The 20,704-nt window shown below is 39.5% G+C and overlaps 1 protein-coding gene across 5 annotated transcripts in view; it reads right to left on the bottom strand.

Moving 5' to 3' along the window:
- Positions 1-18,681, bottom strand: part of TRDMT1 (tRNA aspartic acid methyltransferase 1) — a 56,456-nt gene extending 37,775 nt beyond the window's left edge. The window contains exon 1 of one of the 5 annotated variants that reach the window (XR_013449001.1): positions 17,898-18,166. Coding sequence is in view for 4 of the 5 variants with exons in the window: in XM_078075185.1 (XP_077931311.1) it covers positions 17,898-17,961 (64 nt within the window). In the remaining variant the exon portion in view is untranslated. Of the gene's footprint in view, positions 1-17,897 lie in introns of all 5 variants that reach the window. The other 4 variants (XM_078075185.1, XM_036097061.2, XM_078075184.1 and 1 more) reach the window with 4 other exon arrangements.
- Positions 18,682-20,704: the final 2,023 nt, after the last annotated feature.

Genomic DNA, 20,704 nt, shown 5'->3' on the forward strand with positions numbered 1-20,704 from the left:
CAACAAACATGCAGACAGCCTTCTGTAAGCTGTATCCCCAATGTCTTTTAAGGAGCATATAGTATTTTCAGTTGAACGGTCTTATTAATTCTTTAAAAATTCAAGTTCTAAAAGTAAAAATGGTCAAAATAGAGATTTCAATGACAGGCAATTCAAAATAAAGAATTTCATATGATCAATTAACATAAAATGATGCTGCACCTCACCAATAATGACAGAAATCCACATTAATTAGTTTTACTTATCAGACTAGGAAAGCTTTTATGAGATGAACACTGTCTAGTACGAGCAAGGGTTTGAAAAAATGTGCCCTTCTTCATGTTGGCTGTAGTGTACACAGATTTAACTCCTCTATCATTCATCCTAGCTATTCCGCTTGTGACAATTTATGCTAAGGAGATATTTGGACAATATAAGTGCAAGACTGTCATATTAAAAATGATACCCATATATACTAATGTGGAGTGATACAGATTTTTTAAGCACACACACAAAAAAAGTCACTAACTATCTTGTTCGGTAATAATCCAAGTTTTGTATAGTGTATGTGTATGTACCCATATTAAGGAAAAAAAAAACCCAGCAAATTTGACGGGCTATCTCTTGGTGGTAGAGGGAATTTAGAAGTAATTTTTTTTCTTTCTTTAAACTTTTTTGATTACTTGGTCTTTTTGTTAACAATAAGAATGTAATTAACATAACAATAAAAAATTTAAATAAAAAAACCAATAAGAATGGAATGCTTTTTTTTTTTAAAGATTTTATTCATTTATTTTTTTTGACAGAGAGAGACACAGTGAGAGAGGGAACACAAGCAGGGGCAGAGGGAGAGGGAGAAGCAGGCTTCCCGCCGAGCAGGGAGCCTGATTTGGGGCTCGATCCCAGGACCCTGGGATCATGACCTGAGCCGAAGGCAGACGCTTAATGACTGAGCCACCCAGGCGCCCCAAGAATGGAACGCTTTTAAAATCAGTGAAAAGCAAACACACATAAAATTATTTTTATCTTGGAACAAAAGAATTCAATATTTCTCTTGGTTGTGACCCTGAGAAATCACAAAGGGAAAGTAACAAGGACAGATAAGAAAGGTTTGGATACATTCTCAAAACATGCCCATTAAACTGTAAAACCACACACACACACACATACACACACCAGTAAACAGTTATAACTCAATTTGTTATTTTATCCCACCAACTCAATAACAGCCAAGAGAATAAAAAACAAGAATTAAATTGCTATAGTTCTTTAGAGATCAACCAATATGGCCTATGGCCAAAAATGTAATGAGTTGAAAGCTACCTATTTACATACTTAGAATTCAAAGGATATAAATCTGTCTTCTCCATTTTTCCCATGACATTTAAGACCTTCCTCTTAATCTCTTAAAGGCACTACCGGTGATTAAAAACATTTATTTAAATGGTTTAAGAAATAAGCAATATAAACACATGTGATCCAGCCTATTACAGGTTTAAACAACAAAGACTTTGTTTTACATAAATTTGCTTTGAATGAACGAACATCTATGAATGGTTCATCACTGTAAATATATCAAAACATTCTTTGTTGATATTTTCTTATAATTTAAAAGATGATCATTTTTTTAAAGATGATCATTTCTGATATACTCATGGAAGTCAATGAAGAAATGATATAAGCATTAGTACTATGTATCTAATCACTATGAATGAAAAAAGACTTGTAAAAATAGAATTATGTTATCAAACATAAAGATCCCAAAAATTAAACTAAAAACTCCTCTCTAAATTTGTCCTGCCATTCTGAGTCCCTCTTTGCTTCATATATAGTAAACTTTCCTTAAAGCTTATTATTTTCATCATTATTGACTTCATAAAGTTTTAAACCCTATCCTGAATTTCTGCTACAGGCACCTCTAAAAGAATTAAGTTTAGGGGCACCTGGGTGGCTCAGTCAGTTAAATTTCTGCCTGCCTGTGGCTCAGGTCATAATCCTGGGGTTGGGCCCCACATCAGCCTCCCTGCTCAGCTGGGAGTCTGCTTCTCCTTCCCCCTCTGCCCCTCCCCCTGCTCATGCTCTCTCTCTCTCTCACTCTCTCTTTCAAATAAATAAAATATTTTAAAAAAATAAAAAAGAATTAAGTTTACAATTTTGAACTGAACCAGAAAGTAAAATCTGTCCTAAGACCTTAGAGGAAAAAGCACTTCAATTATTTCATTCCTCATTTTCTTTTTCTGAGTCTCCTCCCGATTATATATTTCTCTGCAAACCTTCTTCCATTAAGCCACATGGTATTCAACACATACTAGCTATCACTGTTTTTTTTAATCAAGCCTATCATAGACACACCCTACAGAGATTCTTTATTCAGTATGTGTGTGTGCGTGTGTGTGTGTGTGTGTGTGTGTGTATTCACAGGTCCTCAGAAAGATTTAGGATATGGATATCTAGCTATCTAGCTCTTTCTCTGCCTGTGTTTGAAGTTTCGCTCCACGATTTCCAGCTGTGTGACTTAGGCAAGTCACCTGACTTCATTAAGCCTCAGTGTCTTTATCTGTAAAAGTGAGAGAATAGAGAGAATAAAGTACCTATGTCATAAGGTTTTCTGAGGATTAAATTAGCTAATACCTATAAAGTTTACATTTGTGCTGGCCATATACTAATTACTCAATAAATATTTGCTATGATTATTATCACAAGTCCAAAGACTTTTTAAACTAAGAATAGCAAATGCTAGAAAGGACCGGTGTGACAGGAACCCTCACTGCAGGTGTATCAATGGAGGATTCAGTGTTTGAGAGAGTAGTTTGGCAGTATGCATCTAAAGCCTTCAAAACTGCTTGGACTTAGCAATTTTATACTTGGGCACGTATCCTAAGGTGTGGTAGGCAGAACAGTGAGCTCCCCCCGCACCCACAAAAAATTGTTCCCATCCCAATCCATGAAACCTGCGACAACGTTACCTTACCTGGCAACAGATATGACTATAAAGATCTTAAAAAGAGGGGATTATCCTAGGTTATGCAGGTAAGGCCCAGTGTGATCACAAGAAGGATGGAGGAGGGTTAGAGTCAGAGAAGAAGAAGGGATGAAAGAAGCAGAGGTCAGACAGAAAGACTGGAAGATGCTGCACTTCCAGCTTTGAAGACGGAGGAAGAAGTCACAAGCCAAGAAACGCAGGTGACCTCCAGAAGCTGGAAAAGGCAAAGAAACGCACTGTCCCCTTCAGCTTCCAGAAGGAAATACCTCGGGCAAAACCTTGATTTTAAGACTTCTGATCTCCAGCATTATAAGATAATAAATTTGTGTTACTTTAAGCCATTAAGTTTGTGGTAATGTGTTATAGCAGCAATAGGAAACCAATATATAAGGCAATAACAGAGATGTGAAGAAAAGATTTATATGAAAGATAAATGCTATTTTATTTATAATAGTGAGAAATCATAAGCAACATAAATATCCTAAAATAGTTGATTGCTTTGAACAACTGGAACTTCCATAAAATGGAATATCACACAACGATTGAAAACCAAGTTTACAAATATATTTAATAACAAGGCAAACTTCAAAATATTCTCAGTGAAAAAAGAAAGCTATAATTTATTTTAATGTTAATGAACACCTGTCAAATAAAGATTGAAAGATATAATACAAATTCTCAACAGTGTTTATCCCTGCGTGAACAGCATGTATAATTTTTATTTTGAAATTTTCTTCTTCATTTGTGTAGCATCAGTATTTCCCAGTAAACCATAATCTCAAGGAAAAGAACATAGCTGTTTGTTACTGCTGTACCCCTTGTGCAGCAAAGTAACTGACACAGACCATGCAAAAATTACGTGCTGAATGAATAACCGAGTATGTTTTCAGTATTTCCTAATGTTTTCCGCCCTTGGGACTTCTGGGATTCCAGCAGAGTTACGGTTCCCAAGTCCAAATGGTCCCCCTTCTTAATGCAGTGAGAGATAAATCTTGGCAAATTCACTATAAATGTCTTGATGATTAATGTGCACAATCATGCTGTTGGATTGGATGGACGGGGGACAGCTTAAAAGTGCAACATTACTCTATTAATCAGGTGAGATGACAAAGCATTTCCTAATTTTTAAACAACTATATAGTTAAAAATAAAAAGTGCAAAAATATTTTTAAATATTCAGCTTCACTAGTAATAAAATTAAAATAACAATTTCACGTGGTAAACTATATAGTTTTAAATATTATATTGGTATATTTATGGTCACACAAACATTACTGGATATAAATTGGTATATCCTTTTAAAAAGTAACTTGAGGGGTGCCTGGGTGGTGCAGTCAGTTAAGAATCCAACTTTTGATTTTGGCTCAGGTCATGATCTCAGGGTCGTGAAATCAAGCCCCCCATCGGGCTCTACCTTGGTGTGGAGTCTGCTTGAGATTCTCTCTCCCTCTGCCTCTGCCCCTCCACCTTGTGTTCTCTCTCACTCTCTCAAGTAAATAAATCTTAAAAGAAAATAAAATAAAAAGTAACTTCACAATATCATCAGTCTTTAAAATGTTCACGCTCTAGAACTTATTCACTCATTCAACAAATACTGAGCATCTACGATGCAACAAGTACCATTCTAGGTGCCAAGGGTATAACAGTGAACAAAACAGAATGAAACAAACAAACAAAAAAATCCCTACCCTCATGGAGCTTACATTTTAGAAGGGGAGGCAGTCATTTTAAAACATAAACACGCGGCGTCTGGGTGGCTCATTCGGTTAAGTGGCAGACTCTTGATTTCAGCTCAGGTCATGATCTCAGGGTCGTGAGATCAAGCCCCACATCAGGCTCCGTGGGGAGTCGGCTTGAGGAATCTCTCCTTCTCCTTCTGCCCCTGCCCCCGCTCACTTTCTCTCTCTCTCTAAAATAACTAAATCTTAAAAAAAACATAAACAAGTAAAATATTTAGTATGGTAGGCAGTAATAAGTGCTGAGGGGAAGAATAAATCAGGAAGGAGGATAGGAAGGCAGAGTAGAAACAGTAATTTTTGATAGTGGCCAGGGAAGCCCTGAGAAGGTGACATTTGAATAAAGACAAGGGACTAGTCTTGTGTCTATATGGGGGACAACATTCCAGACAGAGGAAACAGCAAATGCAATGGCACTGAAGCAGGAATGTTCTTGGTGTGTTTAAGGATAGCAAGGAGCTCGCTATCCCTACTCCTTCTGCAGGAGCTAACACTGATAACAGGACAATGTGCATCCTTGCTGGCCTTTTCCTATGTCCAAACTCAAATATGTTATACACAACACACACACATTCTGTATATATACATTGTATATTTGTCTTATATTTGACAAATATAAGACAACTAGAATGAAAATTAATACCCATTCTCTGCAGGAGAATATCCAAAATTAGATGTATGGTCATTTTCATTATATAGATGATGAAAAGGTATAGCTGAAATATTCAAATGTATATTATATACTTTCTTAACTTAGTTATACAAATATATTTTAAATAGCACTATCTTACTATGTCCATCTAGAAATACTGCTTTTTCCACTCAAATTTCATGGAATCACTTTATCTGACTTTCTCACATGCATCTTTGAAATCAGAGTTTTTATCATCAATAGTCACCTTTTAAGTCATCTAACACAGTTTTCAAGATCCCATCAACTTCCCTTCAGTCAAAGTTACTTTAGCACTTTCTGAGTTTGCGAATGATGGTATCACTGGAAACATTATACCAACCACAAATGCCCATTAACTATTTGTGATCTCCACAAAGTAACCCCCTTCAGTATTACTCTGTAATTTCCAGAAGGTTTGTTTACAATGATATCTAACCCCTGTAACTGCAAGGTCATCCCTCTAAAAATTATTTCTAAATTTTTAAATTCATCTGTTATGATTTTTCATCAATTCCATCAAGTGACCTTAATAAGCACCCAACACGTTTTTTTTTTTTAAAGATTTTATTTATTTATTTGCGAGAGAGAGAATGAGAGACAGAGAGCACGAGAGGGAAGAGGGCAGAGGGAGAAGCAGACCCCCTGCTGAGCAGGGAGCCCGATGTGGGACTCGATCCCGGGACTCCAGGATCATGACCTGAGCCGAAGGCAGTCGCTTAACCAACTGAGCCACCCAGGCGCCCAGCACCCAACACGTATTACCTTCTTTCAGGCAAACATAACTTATCTAAGCAACATTTTACTACTTTGCTGTTCAAAATATAGTAAATTGAGGACTATGAAGATCCTTCATGAAAATTAAAATATAGGCTATAGTCTCTTTTCGAAGTATAACTTGTTTGGGAAAAACGAATATATTGTATTGAAGAATGTATGACAAATATGTCTATAAGGCATATGTATATATATTTGGGCTTTGTTTTTGATTTTCTTTTAAATAATGGAATCAAAAGCCCTTTGATTTTTACAATCACAGGAGAAATGTAAAAGACAATCTCTTCACAGAAGCAGAACTCTAGATTTTATGTATGTTTCCCTTGCCAAATCCTAAAAGTGCCAACCCACAAAACAATCTAGAAAAATGATAGATTCACATCTTTCCCCCCAAGCCATGGTCACCAACATTCTGACATTTCAAAATTAACTGAGAGAAACCCCACTGGATGGAGAGCAAGGTACAGATAAATGGTCAGTATTACGTCAAATCAATAAAGACTGCCATTAAGTCTAAACAGTCAAAGAATATAATTTAAACAATTGACCCAGCAACAATAACCACAAGAGTAAACTGAAGCCACAGAAATAAAATGCCTTCTGAAGAAGCAGAGAAATTACTCTGGTACTTTATTATCATGTAAATCTCAGGGTTTTCAGGAAAAATGTAAGCAAGGCAAAACTACTTACTTAGTATCTCTAATTTGATCTACGAAAGTTCAAAGCCTAACTAGATTGTGCAACTATAAATCCTTCATATTATGGGTTCTTCGTGGACCAAAAGTCTCCTATAATTAAGGAATGTGCCAAAGCCTATAAGGGTCGTGTATATACTAAAAGACTCAGGTACTTGTTTCTTAAATTAAGTCTCACTCATTAAGTACTAAGGGATTATTAAGTTCACTATTGTGTTTGAACAAAAACTAATGGATGCTAAAGAGCTACTATGACTAACTTTCTGATGGAGCTGTTTTACTTTAGTCCAAGGGTTTTTGCTCAGTTTGTGGTGATTTAAAGTCCTAGAATGAAAAGAATTAGTGGATAACAGTAAAAGCAACTATTGGTCCAGGTAAAGTAATGGTATTTATAGTATTTTTTTAAATCTCCACTACATTCTACCTATTTTCCAAAACTGAGATGCATTTTTTTTGCTTTTAGGCAGGGTGAGAGCTGATTGGCACTATTTTTGAAAAGCACTTTTTAGGGAATATTCCTGATAATCTTCCATGGGCAAAGCAAGAGGCTAAAAGAATTCCTAAAAAGGCTCTAGACACCAACAAATACCAAATTCTACATGCAACCTTCATCTCCCTATTTTATGATAATAATCCTTCTGTAATTACTTACAGATTCGCTATCATATATCAACCTCTTTTCAATTTTCCACACAAAGAGGTAGTATTTCTTGAGAGGAATAAAAGAGTAAAAAATAAAACACTTGAACTTCATTATTTTCACCATAGCCCATTTTAACATATGATTAAAATTCTACAGAGTTAAAACCAACTTATTCCCAATACACTTGATTATTTTGAGAAAATTTCACGTTTTATCATGCAGTACAAAAAAAAATCTGTTATCTATTAAAATGTCACATATAATCACACATAGAAAAACCTTTCATGATTCTACTTATTCGGCCACTCTCCAACACACATACACACACGGACATGGACACATACACGCACATACATACATGTTTATCTCTTACATGATACCTATTAACATCCTTCAAAACACTACCAATGGACCACACTTCGGGAAACGCTGACTTAGCTCATCCCCCCAAAGAAAAATGATCTTTGTGATTCAGACTTAATAACTAAGTTAAACTTATCACAGTACAATTGTATCTACTTCAAGCTATACATATTTCATAGCAAAAATGACTCTAGTTCATTTATTCACTTGTACATTCATCCAACAAATATGTATAAGCAATGTTCTAGACAAAGTCTATCTTATTATGGAACTTATATCCTAGTGGGGTGGGGCAGGGGGGAGAGAAACGATAAATAAATAAGTACATATTATGTCTAACGAGGAAAAGTATTGTGAGAAAAAACCAAAACAGAGTAAGCCAGATAGTGTAGGAGAAGGGATTGGTTCTATTTTTGTATAGGTTGTTTAGAGAATGTCTCAATAGCAAAAACCTGAAGGAAATGAAGGAGCAGGCAGGTATCTGGAAGAACTTTCTAGAACAGAAGGAAAAGACACTGCAAAGGCCCAGAGATGGGAGCAAGTTTATTTTGTAGGAGGAACAACAAGGAGACTGGTATTATAGACTGAATGTGCCCCCCAAAATTCTTAAGTTGAAATTCTACCTCCCAATGCACTGGGAGATGGGGCCTTTGGGAGGTAACTGGGATTAGAATCAGATGAAGTCATGAAGATGGAGTCCTGATGAATAGGATGAGTGCCCTTCTAAGAGTCATGAGAGAGCTTACCTCCTCCCTCTGCTCTCAGCTATGTGAAGACAAAGGCAAAGTCAGCACTCTGAAACCTGGAACAGGGCCCTCACCAGAATTCAACCACACTGCCATCGTGATCTCGAACTTCCCAGCCTCCAGAACTGTGAGAAATAAATGTCTGTGGTTTATAAGCCCCCCAGTCTATGGTACTCTGTTACAGCAGCACAAACTTACTAAGAGAGCCAGCAAGCCTGGAATGAAGAAAGCAAGAAGACAGCACAAGAAATGTGCTCGGAGAGGGAAAGGGGCTGGCTCTGGCCCAATGAGGACTGGGGCTGGAAGACTTAAGCTTTCACTGAGTGATATGAGAAACCTCTCAGAAGTTTTAATCAGAGGAAGGACTTACCTAATACATTTCTAAAGCATCACGCTGACACCAGAGGAGTCAAAATAAACTAGAGGAGACAGAGCAGAAGCAAGGAGACCAGTAAAAAGGCTGCTGCAATAATCCTTTGCCCAGGTCTTCTAAGAAAGAACCCAAGGCAAAGCTTAGCTGCAGATACTCTTTCTGGGAGGCAAAACCCCAAAGCAGCAAGAATAAGGGGCAGTGAGGCAAAGAGGAGGGAAAGCAAACAAAAGGCAGTGTATTACTAACCTGGTCACAGCTTCACAAGAAAACCCAGCTAACTGCTGTCATGGATGGACCACACTCCTCACAGTGGCAGGAGGGGGGATGTATCGAAGGTGACAGAAGCCCTGCAGTAATGACACTATTTGATCTAAGGCAACACTCCCCACATCCCCATATGCACTTGAGCAGGGAACACTGGTAGGGGGAGGAAGAGAGAGGATATGTCTGTTGACTCCTTCCTCAACATGTTTCTTCCTGATCAGAAGTCATCCCATAAGACATGTGTAGGAAAACACTCCTGTGGTTCTCTTTTACTCACACACTACTACATACTCACAACACTTCTGACACCAGATGGATGTCCACAGTTCACTTTAATTCTGATGCTAACTAGAGTTGGCCAAAACCCCTTAAGAGCTCAGACCCATAAGACTGCCCCAAGTCTGACACCAGTTGCAAGTTAATACCTACATGCTCCGGGTTACCTACAACTTCTGTCCGACTGGGCTACAAATCAAAGGTTCCCACAACCCCCTCCTTGGGTTCCATCATTTGCTAGATCAGCTCACAGAACTCATAGCAACACTTATGTTTGACAGTTTATTATATAGTATAGGATACATACGAACAGCCAGATGAAGGGATACATAGGGCAATGTCTGGAAGAGTCCTGAGCACAGAAGCTGAGCTGGGGTGCACCATCCTTATGGCATGTGGATGTGTTTACCAACCCAGTTGTTCTCTGAACCCTAGGCTTTTAGGATTTTTATGGAGGTTTCATCACATAAGCATGATCAATCATCAACTTAATCTCCAGCCCCCCTCCTTCCCAGAGGATAGGGGGTGGGGCTGAAAGTTCCAAGCTTCTAATTACCCTCAGTCTGTCTAGTGACCAGCCCCATCCAGAAGCAATCCAGGAGCAGATCAAGAGTTGCCTCATTAGAACAAAAGACACTCCTGCCACCTAGAAAATTCCAAGGGATTTAGGAGCTCTGTGTCAGGAAGCAGGGTCAAAGACCACATCTGAGAACAAAAGAGGCCTCCACTGCTCTTATCACTTAGGAAATTATAAGGGTTTTAGGAGCTCTGTGCCAGGAACTGGGGGCAGAGATCAACAAATGCGTATTTTCTATTATTGCACAGGCATGACTCTTCCTCTCCTCTCCACCTAGGGTTGTGTTAGCCAACCCCTCCAGACAGCCTCTGCGGCCACGTTTCAGTCCGGACACTGGCGGCGGCCGGAGCGTGTTACAAGGCATGGACTGGCGGTGTTATGGAATAAGGCAACAACAGCAGAGTTGGGGGACTACACAGAACAAGCAGCTCAGGGCCCGGGAGGCAGGCGGAGACAAGTGAATCTGGGGTGGCACATAAATTAAGTCTGACAAAACAGGAGCGAGATTATGGATGAGGTGGAAAAGGGGAGGAGAGAGAGGAATGATAGAATTATAAAGAGAGTTTGAAGGGCAATCCCATGGAATTTTCTGGAGTAAGAGAAGAAACATCGATGACTCGAGACTTGGGGGTGGGCCCCTGGAAGAATGGAGACACCTGTTGCTGGGAGGAGGCAGGCTGCAAGAGCATTAAGTTTTGAAGGGGTAAGGAGAACCAGGAGTTCAGTTTTGAACACCTCTAGAGAAAAAGAGAGATAAGGAGAACATGAACAAATCTGGCCTTATAGACAAACTACCGAGAAGCTTACTTTGGAGCTGGTCAGCGCTGTCAGCATCATTGGAGGTGATGCACACTGGTCCATGTGAGGAGCCCTGGCACTCGCTCTCACTCGCCCACTCACTGGTCCCGGCACTTCTCCCACAGCTCCCTCAGCGCTCTCCTGTTGCCCAGCAGGCATTTCCCAACACATGCTCTAAGGAACATTATTTTACAGGATGCTAATAAGTGTAATCCCCTTCCCCACTCAAAAAAAGCGTACTCATTGCTCAAATACATATGGGAAGTGCGGATTTAAACCACACAGCACCCTTTTTGCAGGGCTTCTCACCACTTTTGGTATATTAATGTGTCCTGAGACTCTCATGGGACAATATCATATGAAGAGTTTCCGAAACTTATTTGACCATCAAGGCCAACTTATTAATACCCCTGAGAAGACTATTACGTAGGATACCAGCCAGGAAATGGCAACTAACTCAAGAATGCATTTTAGTCCTTAGTTCACTTGGTTTGTAATATCAGATCACTCCTTGAAATCCTCTCCTCCCTTTATCTTCATGGCACAGTGTTCTTTTGGTTCTCCTTGCTCTCTAATTTTTCCTGCTCAGTTTCCCTCTGTAAATACTATTTCTCTACCCAGCCCCACAATGTCGCTGTTCCTCAGTATTCCCTACTGTTGGTCCTCTTTTCTACACTTAGCACATATATAGAAACAAAAGTTTATCTCTGATCCCATCGATCCCCCAGACCAAAATACACAAGCAGCTGCCTATTTGGCATTCTACAGGTCATACAGACAACTCAAACTCTGTGACTCTAAAATGGAACCTATTATTTCTCCCCTACCTTGATTTAGGACTATCCCATTGGATAAATGACCCACGTCAGAAATCTAGGTAACTAACACCCAAATGACTACCAGGTTTTGCTGATTTTTAGATCCTGTATATAACCTGAGTCACCTCCTCCATTCATTGGCTCTGCCTAAATTCATTATCTCTGAACAATAATCTTCTGTCCACCATGTCTCTATACCCTACTCCCCACCACTACCACCTTTTGTTCACAGGGTACAATTTCTAGAACCTAATTGATAGATTCTTTAACTTTCATTTGCTAACTAGACCTAGGAGATAAAAATCCAAGCACGTTATCAGATTGTATGGCATTTCATGATTTGGTACCTCATAAACATCTACTTCTTTGTAGCACTTATATTGCAATAATATTTTAATACTTGTAGCTCTCCATGCTTGTATAGACCATGCTATTTCATGTCTGTGTGTGTACAGGAAGTTCCTTTCTGTCTGGTATAATCTTTCCCTTCTTAACTATCTGAAAAACCCTATCATCTTCCAAAATCCTGCATGGAAAAAAATATCGTAACAAAATTGAACAGCAAATCACCAATTATAAAAAAGAATATACCAATGACAACATGAACAAATCACAAAATAAATACAAATAAATATATGAAAATGTTCAACTTCTTAAGTAACATCAGTAGTATTACTTATATACTATATATTAGGAACTACACCAGCTCTATGTATACAGTTTCATTAAATCCTCCTACCAAGCCTGTTAGGTTAGTAGTAGTATCCCGATTTTATCAATAAGGACATCCCATACAATTAAGTGAGGAAAGCTAGTTACAAAACAACATGGAGAAAAAGAAAAGGAGCTAAGATTTACCAAGTACCTACACTATATTTCATACATCAACTGTTTCAGTTAACATACACAACACCCTATGAGAAGTTTATTACAGTATCCGTCTCAGAGATAGGGTATCCGGGCTCAGAAAGTCAAATAGCTTTCTAGTACTCACACAGCTAATATTTGCCAGTTCTGCCTTACTCCTAAATAATGGTATTAATTTTATCACTCAGAGAAATAGACGGAGTAATTCCAAAATCATTGAATAGGAGGCCAGGGAAATGAACACAAAGTAGATCCAGGTTAGGAAATTTATTCCCTCGTGGATAAGTAAGCTTTCTAGAGAATCATGAGGGCAAAACAGAATTTTCTGTTCTCTTCATTGCCCTTATCTTTTACCTCTTCATACATATTCATTCCCTATCATCTTCTGTGGTTATAAATAATTCTTTCCTTCACTGATCTATTCCTGCATAATTCAAATCTAGTCTGAAAGCTCTTTGACAACTTCGAATATTTAATTATCAGTTTCTTCTAAAGCCATTTTTAAACGACATGTAATAACTTTCTATAACTTTAAGATTTTTGATAATAGCTGCCCATATTTACTGAGCACTTACCACATTCCAAGCACTACTGACATGCTTTATTTTTATTTATTTATAATTTTCACACTTCCCCTTCGAGGTAAGTACTATTATAGAAAAGGAAACTGAGGCACAGGAAGTTTAGTTTTTGCCCAAGGTCACAAAGCTAGGAAGTACCAAGGCCTTCTGATAATAAAACTGTGCTCTTAACTGGGAGATGAAATGACCTCTCCCTGAAACTGTCCTATAAACACTGTCTGCTGTTACTATCTCATAGTGCTACAAACAATGATTTAAGACCAACCTACTATGAAAACAAACCATCGTATTTCAAATTATTCGGCAGTACCAAATGATTGTCAGAGGCAGTTTAAGTATCAAATATGAAAAGAATGAGATCGCATTTGCAAAATCGAAAAACGGTGACATCTGAAAGATTCCTAAAAGCATTTGGCATGTGAGTGTATGTGTTCCCCCTACTGATGTTTTTTCCAAGTGAGTGGTTTCTATTCATTTAAACTCCTCACACAGCCTATCTTTTTACTTCTTCTGTGGAAGGCAGAGTGACTTCTCTAATCGGCTAATTTGTGAAAAATAAACTGGGCATGCCTGCTCAGCTCCACCAGTCCTCCTCTTGGGAATAAACTACCCACAGGCAACATGCGTTCTGCTTGCGTCTCCAGCTGTGCCTAAAAGGTAGCTGCCTAATTGTCTGGTTGAATGTTAGCTGACCCATCAGGTCCTCTCAGTAAGCTACATCCTCCAACTCAGCCTTTACTAGTAATAAAAATCATACAAATTTGTATTTCCTATTTGCCTTACTCTTCTGTTTTCTTTCTCTCTTTGTTCAGAATTATGAAGAGGGGTACTATTTATTGAGCCCCCAAAAGCCCCAATACATAGGTCATAATACAAATTAAACTGGTCACCTAGACATTAGGACAGGGTAAGTAATCTGATCTATGGAAAATAGTAATACTCTGCAGTGAGGTAAGCATTTCCATCACAGAAAAGATAGGTAATTCTATCATCCAATGGAAAGTGAGCGCTCTCCTTTGCTGAATATACAAAATTCATCCTACCTATATCATCTTTGTATTTCAAGTTTGGAAAAAATAATCTAATAACTCCTGTGGCTAACAGAGAACAAAGGATACATATTTTCAAACGGGACAAATTTTTACCTCACTTCACTTTAAATCTGGCAACAAGTCATATAAGAATAACTATGGGAAAAGAGGCATAAAGAGGACATTTTTACAATACCAAAGAAAATTAAAAAAAAAAAATTAAGCAGTTCAAATTCTAGCTCCTTACAACTGATGTTCCAAAAACATCCCCAGGTGACATTCAGATCTATATTTAATCATAATATACTTGCCTGATTCAGTTATAAGCACACCTAATTACAAAGTGGTTCAGTAGGGTCTCAAGTTGGCATATAAGTCATTGAGAAATAAAGATAAAAGAAATTCAGAAAATAATGAGTGACAAATTGCTTGACATTTTAACAGAAAATATTAAGGCTGAGTAATTCCTATTAAATATGATTGTTATGTGACTAAAACTCAAAATCAACACCTTAAAAGACCTTTAGAAATTATTTGGTAGGGCAGGCCTTTTTACTTTCAAGGAAGTCTCAATAGTTGATCATATATATGATAATAATCAGCTAGAGCTTTCTTTATTCACTACCTTACATCACATTTTAGTCTTTCTGTGATATTATACTTTATGAGAAAAACAAAATCTTATTTGCTACCCATTAAATCTGCAGGTGCCTTGCAGGCCCCACCAATATATAACTCATGAAACTACTTCTACTACTTTCTGAAAGGAGATATTTTCACCTGGAAGATTCTCATTAGCCAAGACTTTATAGACTGTGCAGGCATAAATAGTACCAAAGAAGTAGTAAGTGCTTCCTATACCAGGGAACATGTATTAAATAATGTGAAAGGTATTCGTTATACTTGTGGCCATTTAGAATCTTTGCCCGTGTTTTCTATATTTGAAAATTTTGCCATATTTTGAGTCCCTTCTTTCCAAAAGAGCCAGAACTCACTTTCCCAGCTTCCTTTGCTGGCAGTGGGATCCAAAGTCCACCAATTAACTGCATCCATATACTACTTTCATTCAGAAGTAGCAACATGAGGTAGCAAATGAAAAACCCATCATTTTCGCGACAGAGATGGGAGAAGCATCCACCCTTCAGAGGAAAACAGCGATGGCTCTTCTCACACCTGGCCCTCAGCATCGCTGGTGAAAGCTGTGAAGTCAGTATGAAGCTTTGTGGGGGCAGGGCCCAGAGTGTGGTTTGAGCAGTGTTCCTGTTCACCCCAACCTGTTTGTTGGGTGTCCTATAGATTCTGTGAGCTTCCAAAAGTCCTTTTCTATATATATATATATATATATATATATATATATATATTTTTTTTTTTTTTTTTTTTTTTTTTTTTTCCTGCTTAGGTTTGCTAGAGAATAGATTATTGGTTTGCAACTGAGAGTTTTGTATTATACAAAAATTGGAGCTGAGCAAACTATGCTTTTATCAACATAATGGTAGAATGATTACCAATCAGCAGTCATCTACAGACTGCCTGTCACAAGTGCGGTACTGTGCTAGAAGCTGTACAGGAACAAAAAAGAAGGGAAGGGAAGGCAGCAGAGGCCAGATCTCCCAGGCAGAGTAAGAAGATGGGACTGTGACTCGAACGTCAAAGAGAAGTCACTTAAGCAGGGAAGTGAGTGACATGATCCAGTTTACTGTGCAAAAGATCATTCTCTTCCTATGTGGAGAAAGGGTGGAGCAGGAAAGCAAAGTAGAAACAGGGGAGTAATTGAGAAACTATTTTAATAAAGTTCAGATTCAGGATGTAGCAGTGGCAACAGAAATATATGTGCACAAATTCAGGTTGCATTGGCTGATAGGAGAGAAGATACTTAACTGTTTCATTAACCAAAAAAATGCAAGTTAAAATTACACAATTACCCCAATCAAATCAGCAAAGGTTAAAAATGGCTAATACAAATCCTGATGAATACGCAGTTGAGGGAGGTACTCATAAACCTCTGAAAAGCAATCTGCTGTATTATCTATCAAGTCTTAAAAAATTATCCTAATTTTTTACTTAATAATAGCACATAGTCTCAGATTGTTAAATGAATTAACTCAACTTTTAGAAAATACCAGTTAAAGAGAAAATTAGGATTTATGTTCAAGGCTGTAATTGTAGCACATTTATACTCGCAAAAAACTGGGGTATAATCTAATGTTCAACCCCCTTAAGGAGTGGTTGAATTATAGCTTATGATAAAGTACTAAGCAAACTTTAAAATCATGTTCATTAAGGGGTTTCAAGATACGGGAAAATATGCTGACATTATAAAATCTTACAAAATTAACAAAGAACAAAGAGTACTAGAATTTTTTTTTTTAATTTTAATTTATTTATTTAAGTAATCTCTACACCCAACATGGGGCTGGAACCCATGACCCTGAAATCAAGAGTCCCTTGCTCTTCCGACTGAGCCAGCCAGGCAGGCGCCCCTAGAATTTTCTTTTGTTTTCTTGCTGGTTAAGTTTTGATAAGAGAACTGAATGTAGAGAGCCAGCAAATAATTGGTAATAAAACTATAATAATCACTACCCTAGTCTACAATCAAAACTGAATACATATGCTCAGAAAACTTATGTTCAATTCATTATATATTATTTGTATCTTACACTATTCGTTTTTTGTTGCCCTTGGTACTAAAAAAAGGAAGCAGGCAAGTTTCAGTGTTGTGGTTGTCATAGTAATTTAAGAATAAACACGCATGTTCAAAGTCTATTTGTCACTCTGCATCTCCAGCACCTAGACAGTACCTGGAACAGAAGAGGAGTTCAAGAAATATTTTTGAGAGAACCATCACCGAAAATAAACCTTTCAGTTCCAGCTTATCACCTCAAAATGAAAGAGGTACATAAAATAGTAATAGTCATAATTTATAATGTTTTGAGTGGCTACAATGTACGAGGCACTATTAAACATTTTACCCGCCTTATCTTTGATCCTCATAATAATCCTCCTCTGAAAAATCTACTTTTCCCATTTTAAAACCAGGAAACGGGTTCAAAGATGTTAAGGAACTAGCCCAAGGTCACAACTAAGTTTCATCTCAGCTCTTCTGGCGCCTAAATGTATCTAGACAAGACACGCTGTTTCTTTTCAATGATCAGAAAGGAACAGGTTTTTCCTCAATGTTTTCTCTCCACAGCTCATTTATAGGCTTCCCTAACTTCTTCTACCTTGCCCTGCAACTATCCCTGTGAAGATCCAATCCTCACCGGCCAAGCCCCCCAGCAACCTCCCCTCCTCGCCGCGACCTCCTCGAGGGTAAAGAAACAGGTGTCCACGCCTCTAGGTGGCAGCCACACTTGGAACTGGGGACCGGCCCCCGCCAGGGGCTCGCCCATCCCCCTTCGCCGGTACCATCTTAGTTCGACTTTCCAGCCTCGCCTGGCGGATCAGGACTCAAACTGAGTCCACACAGACTGCGCGTCCGCCCTTCGGACAAGCCTCGGGGCTGGAGGAAGGGAGACTCCGCCCGGAGCGGCCGGGCGGGGACTGCGCGCTAGGGCGGTTTCCACGACAACCGAGCGCCCCCCCCCCCCCCCGCCCCCAACACACACATCCTGCGCTCCTGTTTCCGCCCCCGGCGCCTCGCCGCTTCGCCCCTCCCCCGAGCCCAAGCTGGGACCAGCCCCTCGGTGCGAATGGAGAGAGAGATGGGGTGTGCTCTCTCACCTCTCAGCGCCTGGTGCATGCCTCCAATGCCGCTGTACAGCTCCAGGACGCGCAGGGCCTCCATGCCCACGCCGCCGCCGCCGCCGCCGCCTCGGAGCTAGGCCTGCCGGTTCCCTTCTCGTCCTTCCTCCGCCCGCCCTGCTCCCTCGCCTCTGGTTCCGCCGTTTTTCGGTTCCCCCTCGCCGGCCGCTCAGGCTCCGAGAGCTGCTAGCAGCGCGAGGCCCCCGGGGACTGGCAGGGGTCAGCGGGGGGACAATGGGCACAAAACAATACGGCCTCCCAAGTGAATAGCAGCCCGATTTACGCTCCATCTACCTTCTAGAGTGCATTCAGGGACCTTGGAGTCCGAAGCTAAGGAGACGAAATCTACCTTTGCCCCAAAGTGAATTCACACGGGTTAGACGCCAGAAAAAGTCGTTTCCCAGGCATACTGCTTTTCCGTCACTTGGAGCCTTAAGTGTCCAAACCTTACTAGCGTCAGTAACGTACCACGTGCCAGGTGTTGTGTCTGTGCTGGGGTGACCGAGATAAGTCAGCCTTCTCTGCGAGCAGGTCCCGGAGTTACAAGCACAGAAACCGGCGCCCGTGCAGCCGAGCCCCCGTGCCGGCCAGTTCGGGGTCGCCTGCTGTCATTGCTAGTGGGCTTCACTGTATTTTAGCTTGGAAAATAGCCCCAACACAGGATCTACTGTTACTATAATGTAGAAGTACTTAGGCCCCTCCAAGTGCTAGGGCCTTGCTTCTCCAAGATGCTCCAGTGACCAAGTTTGTTAGAGGCTGGATCACAAAGTAAAAAATGACCATAGGCACGAGAGGAAATGATCTCATTGTGCGGCGTCCTGTTGTTCCCATTACCACCACACGTTAACTTGTGTTAGGAAAAATTGGAGAGTACCACTTGTAGTAAGTTAATAACTGGTTTGTTAGAAACTTTCCACCTGTGCTAATGTAATACTATAAACAAAAGTAGGACTACCCTATCTGGATTATGGAAGGGATCGATTTTTCATCAGTTTCCTATGAAATTTTTTCCTTGTAAATGTGTATTGGTCTCTAAATATTTTGTTTTTATTGGTCACTTACTTCAGATAAGAAGGGTGGCAGAAAGATAACGGAGAACAGAACCTTAGCCCTGGCATGGCCAGTGACTTTGCACTGAGCCTGGTTTCCCCTTCTGTCAAATAAAAGGGAAGGAAGCAGGAGAAATGATTGCTGAGGGCCCGACAGCTCGTAAGATTCTATAGCTGAATTCCCTTCTGCAAAAGTGAGTCCTGATTTGGCCAGATGTTAGTTACCTGCTCAACTTGAAATTGTCGAGGGGCACCTGGGTGGCTCATTGTTCAGCATCTGCCTTTAGCTCAGGTCATGATCCCAGTGTCCTGGGATGGAGCCCTACATCAGGTTCCCTGCTCAGCGGGGAGTCTGCTTCTCCCTCTCCCACGCCCCCTGCTTGTGTTCCCTCTCTCGCTGTGTCTCTCTCTGTCAAATAAATAAATAAAATCTTTAAAAAAAAAAAAAAAAAAAGAAAGAAATTGTCTAAAATTTGCTTTAAGCAAATGTACTCTTAAACCAACTCCATTTCTAGAAATCAAATACACACTAACATCACATATATAATGCATGAAACAAACTTTTCTAGTATTTATTACATATTAGTACAATAAATACATCAGTACATATAAAGGGGGCTATATAGTCACAGTGATTTATATGCAGTCAACAACCAATAAATATATATATATATGTATAACATACCTAGACTCTGTTTAGCATTAACTATAAATCAAAATAAGTATGATCAAGGATCTTACCCTGTATGGGAGAGACAGGCCAAAAATATGTGGAAGAGTTCATGGAAAATACCAATCTCCTGAGAGGAAGGGAGATAGGTCCCCATCCCCACACAGGCTGATTACAAACTGTTCACACTGATACTTAAGGGTCTTCACAATATAGCCCCAGACTTACTTTTCTTTGTGAATTCTGTTTCCTCCCATTCTTCAGCTCTGCTGCAAACTGAAATGGTCGGCATTCCCCTCCTTCATGCCTCAGTTTCCCTGCTTATGTTCCTTGTTCACGTTCTTTACGTTGCCCAGAAATCCTAGCCTTCTTCTAGACCCACCTAGTGCAACCTTCCTTCTAGAAATCCCGACTTGTCTGATTCCCCGATCCACGCCCTGCCAGTGTTCTGAAATACAGATTCCACCTGTTCCTATCACGAAACCCTTTCAGTTCTTCCCAGCCCAGTTTTTGCCTTATACACATCATCTCTTTGCCTAGTATTTCCTCTGTAAGGCTTATCCCATGTGATAATCATTTCAAGAATGAAAATCCATAATCATAATGTATGACCATCTCCATGGGAGCATCTCTAGATGTCAGGCCCCCTCGAATGAGGTACATTCGCTTGCAAACCCTGGCACAAGTTGCCAGAGCTGGGAATGCCAGTAGTTGATACTACTCATCCTAGGTAGGATGAGCACATACAGAGAACGTGAAGATATGTACTGATTACTCTTTCCCAAAGTGAATCCCAAATGTTCTTACAGAAGAAAAATACAGCTTTCTAATCTTATAGTTTCCCATAAAGTTATCCTCGATGGCATTTCCAACAGAGTTATATTCTAATCACAGACACTCAACACTCTTTTCGAAAATACAAATATTTTTAGGATATTCAGTGTATTTTCCCTCAAAACACAGAAAATGCACTTGCGAAGAAACCCAAAATGCTAGTTAACACCTGGCACATACAACACATATCAGAAATAATTACGGAGCACAATGTAACACTAAAGGTATATTAG

The sequence above is a fragment of the Halichoerus grypus genome, chromosome 6 (assembly GCF_964656455.1).
Source record: "Halichoerus grypus chromosome 6, mHalGry1.hap1.1, whole genome shotgun sequence".
NCBI classification, from domain to species: domain Eukaryota; kingdom Metazoa; phylum Chordata; class Mammalia; order Carnivora; family Phocidae; genus Halichoerus; species Halichoerus grypus.